The 8,043-nt window shown below is 41.2% G+C and overlaps 1 protein-coding gene across 1 annotated transcript in view; it reads right to left on the reverse strand.

Annotated features, from left to right (window-relative positions):
* Ccdc112 (coiled-coil domain containing 112) overlaps positions 1–8,043 on the reverse strand; it is a 27,459-nt gene that overhangs the window by 13,290 nt on the left and 6,126 nt on the right. The window contains exon 2 of the mRNA XM_005356379.3: positions 3,523–3,644. Coding sequence (XP_005356436.1) covers positions 3,523–3,644 — 122 coding nt within the window. The remainder of the gene's footprint in view (positions 1–3,522; positions 3,645–8,043) is intronic.

Below are 8,043 nucleotides of genomic sequence, written 5' to 3' on the forward strand. Positions count from 1 at the left end.
AGAGGTCAGGACCAGACACATTCATGTAGAGTTGCACAACCCATAGCAAAAGCTACAGGTCCAGGCAAGAGGCACATGCAGACACAGGACAATACCTGACTCTCAGGCAAGAGGCACATGCAGATACAGGACAATACCTGACTCTCAGAAAAGGACTTGAGATAGAGCCACCAGTCCCAAATACCAGTCCCACAGAGGGAAATGACACTTCAACCCTTTTAATGGCTTAGTTTCTCTCCACTGAACAATGCAAATGCCACCACTGAAAGAAAAACGGGGAGTGGGATTTTAAAAAGAAGAAAATTCTAAAAGGAAGGAAGGAAGGAAGGAAGGAAGGAAGGAAGGAAGGAAGGAAGGAAGGAAGGAAGGAAAGAAGGAAGGAAGGATAAAGAGAGAGACAAGGAAAGAGTCAACCAACAAACTAACACCAGATGCACAGGTCCCAGTAGAGAAACAACACGAAAACTGTGTGTCCCTCCAGAAATCACTGGTCTCCTAAGAATGGCACCTACTGCAAATATCCTGAAAGAACATTCAGACAAAGCATCCAAAAGAATGAGGATGCTCGAACAACTCAGAGAAGACACGACTGTGCTCTAAAAGGGCAAAAACAGAGCTGAACGTCATTCCAAGACATGGAAATGTAATTCAACAAAGAGAATTGCTGAAAAAAACACAAACTGAAAATAAAAATGCTTTAAATAAGAATCTCATTAAAAAAAAAAAAACTCAGTGGAAATCCCAGCCAGTAGAATAGATCATGGAGAAAACAGAAAATTGGGGCTAGAAGATAACATGCAGAAATTGGATCACTCAATGGAGGTGAATGATCAATTAAAAAAATGAATAAAATGGGGAGGGGGCGCTCTGAGACACCATTAAAATACCCAACCTTTGGATCATGGGCATAGAAAAAGAAGAAGGCATAGAGAATATTTTCAATAAATTTATAGGAGAAAATTTCCCAAACCTGGAGAAAGAGAAGCCCATCTATATACAAGAGACTGAAAGAACTCAGAAGAAATTAGAAAAAAAAATTCCTTGTTCATATTATAATTAAAAATCACAAAACAATTAAAAGGTATAAAAGCTGCAACATGAAAAGGTCAAGTCACTTATAAAGGTAGGCCTATTAGAATAATAGCTGATCTTTAACGGAAACTTCAAAGCCAGGTTGTTACAATTAAGAAATTGTTTTGAGTTTCAGAAGAGACTTTGGACTTTTAAACAGTACTGATACTGTGAAAGACCCTGGAGACTTTTGAAATTAGACTAAATGTATTTTGCATTATATGACCACAAGCCCATGGGGACCATGGAGTGAAGTAGTGATCTGAATAAGAATGGACCCCAAGCTCATGTATTTGGATATTCGATTCAGTTAGTGGAACAATTTGAGAAGGATCAGGAGGTGTAATGTCATTGGAAGTGGTGTGTCACTAGGGGGAGGCTTTGTGGCTTCAAATAATTTGTGCCTTTCTAAGAGTTCTCTCTCTCTCTCTCTCTCTCTCTCTCTCTCTCTCTCTCTCTCTCTCTCTCTTTGTTTCCTACAAGATATGAGTTCTCTGCCTGCCTTGCTGTTGCTATCTTCCTTGCGATGATGATCACAGACTATGACCCTCTCAAACCGTAAGTAGCCTTGGTCATGGTGTCTTATCAAAGCAATAAAACAGTAACTAAGACACTGTGCTGACTAGTTTTAGGTCAATTTGACACAAGCTAATCATCTGAGAAAAGGGAATCTCAATTGAGAAAATGCCTCCATGAGACAGTGCTGCAGGACATTTTCTAAGTAATTAGTGTGAGAGGGCCCAATCCATCGTGGCCTGAGCTAGTGGTCCTGGATTTGATAAGAAAGCAGGATAAACAAATCAGAGGGAACAAACCAGTAAGCAGCGCTCCTCTTTGGTCTCTGTATCAGTTCAAACCTCCAGGTTCTAGCTGCTTGAGTTTCTTCTCCATTTGATGATGAACAGTGATGTGGAAGTATAAGCCAGATAAAACCTCTCCTCCCCAAGTTACTTTGGTCATGGTGTTTCATTACAGCAATAGTAACCCTAACTAGGACAGACAACATACTATTTACTCGGAGAGAAACAAAGGATTCAGTAATCTAACCCAGCTACGGACCCTGTGATCTGCAGTAAGAATTGGCCTGGGAGACATGACCACTGATACAGTAAAGTAGTAACCGACTACTTTATGATTGTACTTAAAGCCCTCTCCATAAGACAGAACTCATGTCTGGTACTGCTCACTAGGCCAAAGCCCGTGACTGGCTATATATCACAGACTCTATAGGAGCACCTAATGCTATTATTCTAAATGGACATAGTATTGCACTGCCCGGGCCAAGTTCTTACCTTCCTACTCATAAGTCAGTCTATCAACCCTGACCAAGAAGCTTTTTTTATTTTCAGTAAGGAGATACTGATACAGAGACCCACAAGTGCTCAGATGTAAATGGAACATCAACCTTTCCTGGCAAGGCTTGGGGATCTCTGAGGAAGAAGTAGGGGAGATATTATATATGCTAGAAGTAGAAGATGTCTTCAGTGAAACATTAACTGCTGACATGACATGGACATTGCACATATGAACTCAGAACACTGACTGCTTATACGACACATGTATAATATCAAGCCACTCAACATCCCCGCCTGTCATGAATGATGTCCCACCTCTAGCTGAAAAACCATTGGCAACTTGTGGCTCCTGGAGGAGGGGGTTAAGTTTTTCCCAGGATGTAGGTCCTGGAAAGTTACCCATACTTCAATAGATGATCCTATACCCATCATACAGAGCAAAACTATGTGAACTCAGTATGTTGAAAAAGAGAGAGCACAAGAAATCACATGTTGTAGGGCAGGGAAAATAGTGGAGAGGCAGGAACTAAAGGGGAGGGTTAGCCCTACATCAATCATTTACCAACTTCATAATCTGTGAGAAGATACTTAGAGACTTATTCTCTATAATCTTCACTTAAAAATGTTCATAAAGTACCTACCTAAACTGTAGAATAAAATATATTCAATCTGTTATTTGATATATAAAATATAGACATTATTTTGTTTTCTTAAAATACACTAATATAAATGATAAAAATAAAACAATTAATTATATGGGGGCTGGAGAGATGGCTCAGTGGTTAAGAGCACTGGCTGCTCTTCCAGAGGTCCTGAGTTCAATTCCCAGCAACCACATGGTGGCTCACAACCATCTGTACTGAGATCTGGAGCCCTCCTCTGGCATGCGGGCATACATCGAGGCAGAATGTTGTATACATAATAAATAAATAAATCTTAAAAAAAAAACAATTAATTATAAGTAAAAACTTTCAGTTATAATTAATTTCTGTTACATATTGCATCTTGTGCATCTCACACCTCCTCCTTCTTCTTGTTGTTTGTCAAGAAGTTTCCTAACAATGTGAGACTGGGGACTGTGGAGTTATATTGATTTTACATTGTTCATAATAAAATAGCTAGTGATATTATTTGAAGACAATATTCTTCTACTCACTGATTCTTTAATTTTTCTGCTGTGCGTATGAATTCTGCTTTCTTCATCCGACTAACTTTCTGCTTCCAGTTCTGAAGCTGAGAAGGACGAATTCCACCGGAAGTACTAAAGCTGCCATCATTCTGCATAAAGAACAAAAGAATCACCAGTCATAAAAGTGGCAAGAGATGTCGAGAGAAATAAAGCATCAACAGTTTTCTGGGCTAATGGTATGGTCAATCTAGATTCTTTACAAACATACTTTGTGGGCTGGAGAGATGGCTCAGTGGCTAAGAATAAGATAGCGCTCTTACGGAGGACCTAGGTTCAGTTCCCAGCACCCACTTGACATCTTGCAACTGTCTGTAACTCTAATTCCAGTTCCGATACCCTCTTCTGGCCTCTGCAGGGACCAGACATGCACATGGTTCACACACAGACTTGCAGGCAAATATTCATACAGATAAAATAAAAATATACTCTAAGAGACAAAAGAAATTCTATCCTAAAATGCTAAATTGAGTGTGAAATATTGTGTTCAGGGATTATTTACAAAAAGGATGTAATCTATTCACAAGTCACTTCTCATCTATAAACAGAACACTGTGATTGACAGGTGGCAGCAAGGAAGGATGACGCTATACTAGCATGGCCCAGCATCGTCAAATCTCGAGGAAAACAGATTTAAAGAGAAAAGAATAAACCATAAAAAGCAGGCAAAACCAAAAAACAAACAACAACAACAAAAACAAAAAAAAACAGAAACTGGGATAAATAGAAAAGAAATAAAGGGGCTGAGGTGGAGAGGCTTGTATTTTCTGTTAGAACACCCCCAAGGTCTATTTGAAAGACTCACATCAAAGGAAAAAGGGAGACAGCCATTGCACAATCAGATGGGAGGGTGTTAGGTCAAGGGATTAGCTATGCAAATTCTGAGGGCCAGAAAGACTGGCTAGCAGAGAAAAGACAATTTAGGCAAAAGATTAGTAAAGATGGTTAGAGATGAGAGTAGGCAGGTAGACAGGCAAGCATGCGACAGATACATAGATGTTTTAGTCACGGGGCTGTTACTGAAGTGTATCTGTGCTGTTCAATGTAAGAGATGGCAACCGCAGGGCATCAGTCAGGAAAGGAAGCTGACACATAGGGAGATTACACAGACGGGATCTCAAAGGGAGAGTGAGAACCCTATCTCCAAAACAAAGGAGAAATCCAGCTTTTTTTCAGCCTTATTAGAATGCAAATGTGCTTTCATCATTAATAAATGGTAAAATTATGTGTAGACCAAATAATTGTTTAAAAACAAATTTCTTAATGATTTATTATCAGTAAATGATTTGCCGGCCTGTTTTATAAACCTACCCACCTTCTCACTCAGGGATGAGGGAGATGGCTTAGCAGTTAAGAGCGCATGCTGCTCAGGCAGAAGACCTAAATTCAGTTCCCAGCATCCACGGAGGGAGGCTCACAACCGCCTGTAACTCCAGCTCGAGGAGGTCCCAGGCCTCTGGCCTCATGTGAATGTGCCCACATCCCTACCCCACCTCCACCTCCACATACTTAAAAATAAAATAAATCTTGACAAAAAACTTCTCAGGTAGTGGGGTAGATGCGAAGAAAATGTTTAGGGAGTCCTGCCGTGCATAGTTCTTAAAGAGCCTGTGTCCGGCTGTTGTTTGGACATAATGAACTGGCAGGGAGTGTGTTGATGGAGCGAGGCACAAGAAGCAGGGAGAGTCATGAGGAAGCTGGTGAAGGCGTGCAGGCCGGGTGTGAGAGGGTAACAACGGCCTGGGCCAGGAGAAGGACACAGGAAAGGGAAAGTGTATCTGGAAGGTAGTTATGACCAAGAGGAGCTGCCGAGAAACGGGGTGAGAGAAGAGGGGAAGCAAACAAGGCTTGACATTTCTAGGAACAAGAACAGAGATTTAAAATCAGAGTTCATATACCATAAGACACTACTTATTAAGTGTTGACAATTCAGTAATCTTTCTAGATATTTATGAAGTTATGCAACGCCACCACTGTCTTGCTCTAGAATATTTTCGTCGTGTCAAAATAAATGCGGAGCTATAGCAGTCTCTCCCTCATGGCGCCTTCTTTCAGCTCCTGGCTTTCTAACTCTAGGAATTGGATTATTTTCGATCAATGGGCTTATACAACATATAGTCTTTGTTGTAAGGCTTCTTTCACTTAGCATAATGTTTTAAGATTTGCTCAAATTATTCTATGGATCTATATCTCATCCGTTTTGTGTGGGTATGTGTGCAGTATATACATGTTCTCATGTCTGAATGCATTCATATGTGTGTGGAGGTCAGAGGTCAGTGTCTGGTGTTTTCTACTGGTCACCACGTTAATTTTTGAGACAAGGTCACTCGTTGAATTTAGCTCACTGGCTGCCTGGCCCCCGGGATCCTCCTGGCTTTGCTCTAGCAGCCCTACAGCTAGTCATGCACTGCCATGCCTGGCTTCCACACGGGTGCTGGAGAATCCAAACTCAGGTTCTCATGCTTATGCTAGAAGCACTTTCCCACTGAGCCATCTGCCTAGCCCACCTTATACTTTAACAGCTGAATTAATTTTGTATTATATGGACTTATCTTCCATTTTCCTACTCATCACTCATCACCTGGGTTATTACTACTCTCTTGCCAATATGAATCGTTACTATAGATATTCTATACAAGTTGGGTTTTTTTTTTTCTGTTTGGTTGGGGGTATGTCTGTGTGGGCATTTTCTTGATGGTTATAAGTATACATCATTGGTCATCTCAGACTAATCAAAGCCGCTCTGAGGGGGGCTGTGTATGTGTAACAGAGTGTTTGTCTCACACACCCAGCTTTTTATAGGAGTGCTGGAGACTTGAACTCAGATCCTCATGCTTGTGTAGCAACACTCTGACCGAGTGAGCCTCTCCCCAGCCACTGTAGAGCTTTCCCAGTATTAATGTTTATCAGTCATCATTATATATTTATCTGCCATGTGACTAAATGCTCTCCTCCCACACACACCACCATTAAACAAGTTGTTATAAAGCTCTAGCCTTCATGAAATGTTGAACAGATGCAGCCATCTCTTCTTAGCCTCAAGGCCCTAGTTACAGCAGCAGCAAGAAGGCTGAAACATACTCAGGAGTTCTCATGTTTTTCTGGTGGAAAGCCAAACTAGAAACTGAAGTAGAGACCATGGAGGAACGCTGCTTACTGGCTTACTCCAGACTCAGGGTCAGTTATCTTTCTTGTATTTGCCTAGGTATGGCACTGCCAACAGTGGTCTGGACCCGTCTTCATCAATTAACCATCAAGAAAATGCCCTCACAGACATGCCCAAAGGCCAATCTGATGAAAGCAATTCTTTGACTGAGCTTCCATCTTCTGGGATATGTTGAGGTTTGTGTCAGATGTCCATTGGGATCTGCCTAATGCTTGAATTAGAAGCAGAACCTGGCATCAGCCACATGATGCTATCAGCAGGCATAGAGACTACAAGAGTTGCAGGGTCAACGAGATTACAGGGAAAAGCCTAGGAGGACAGGCAAGATGTAACAGAGACTGATTCCCTTCCTTGAGTCCATGGAGAGGAAGGTATGAAGCTTTGATGTTGAAGCCTAAGCTATAAGAGAGACTCAAGGATGCTGCAGACAGATGACATTTAATGTTTAGCCTTCTGGCTTTCAGTCTAGCTTCGGTCCTATTCCTCACTCCATTCCCCATTGTTCCCCTTTGGAATGGGAATGGCCATTCTGTTCCACTGTATGGTTAAAGCAATTTTATTTTATTTTTTTACTAAATAGGCTCACAGCTAACAGATTGTCCCAAGTCTCAACAGACTATGGAGTTCAACTTTTGAACAGTATTGGAACTCCTGAGGCTGGACTAAATGCATTTTGCATTATAAGATGGATGAGCATTTTGAGGGCCAGGAGAAGAGGGATGGGACAGTTTGAATCTGAAATGGCTCCAACAGGCTCATGTTTTGAATGCTTCTTCACTAGACGGTGACACTATTTGGAGAAGCTGTGGAGTATTTAGGAGGCAGGAGCTGGTGAAGTGGGTCACTAGGGCAGGTATCTGAAGATCACAGCCTGGACTCTAGCTGCTACTTCACACTGGGCTTCTTGGTCTTCCATAGTGGGAATGATTTCTATCATAGTTTCATCATCATGAACTGACCCACTCAATGGTGTTGTATTTATTGTCATCATCATCTCTGTGTTTTCCAGACAGTGTAATCTGTGTTGACCTAGATTCAAGTTTACTGATTTTTTTTTTTCTTCCAACTAAACCTGGGGTGGGGTGGGCCTCTCTGGTGCTGGTGAAGTTTTTAGTTCTTGCACTTTTTAAATCCCCAAATTTGGTTTAATTTTTTAAATCTCTCTCTCTCTCTCTCACTCTCTCTCTTTCTGTGTGTGTGTGTGTGTGTGTGTGTGTGTGTGTGTGTGTGCCATTTAGTGAGATATCAATCTCATACTTTTTTCTTTTTACTTCTTTAGGCATGTTTTTCTTTAGTTCTTTGAGTAGAAGTGATTAAGGCTGTGC

Source organism: Microtus ochrogaster, chromosome 18 (genome assembly GCF_000317375.1).
Source record: "Microtus ochrogaster isolate Prairie Vole_2 chromosome 18, MicOch1.0, whole genome shotgun sequence".
NCBI classification, from domain to species: Eukaryota; Metazoa; Chordata; class Mammalia; order Rodentia; family Cricetidae; genus Microtus; species Microtus ochrogaster.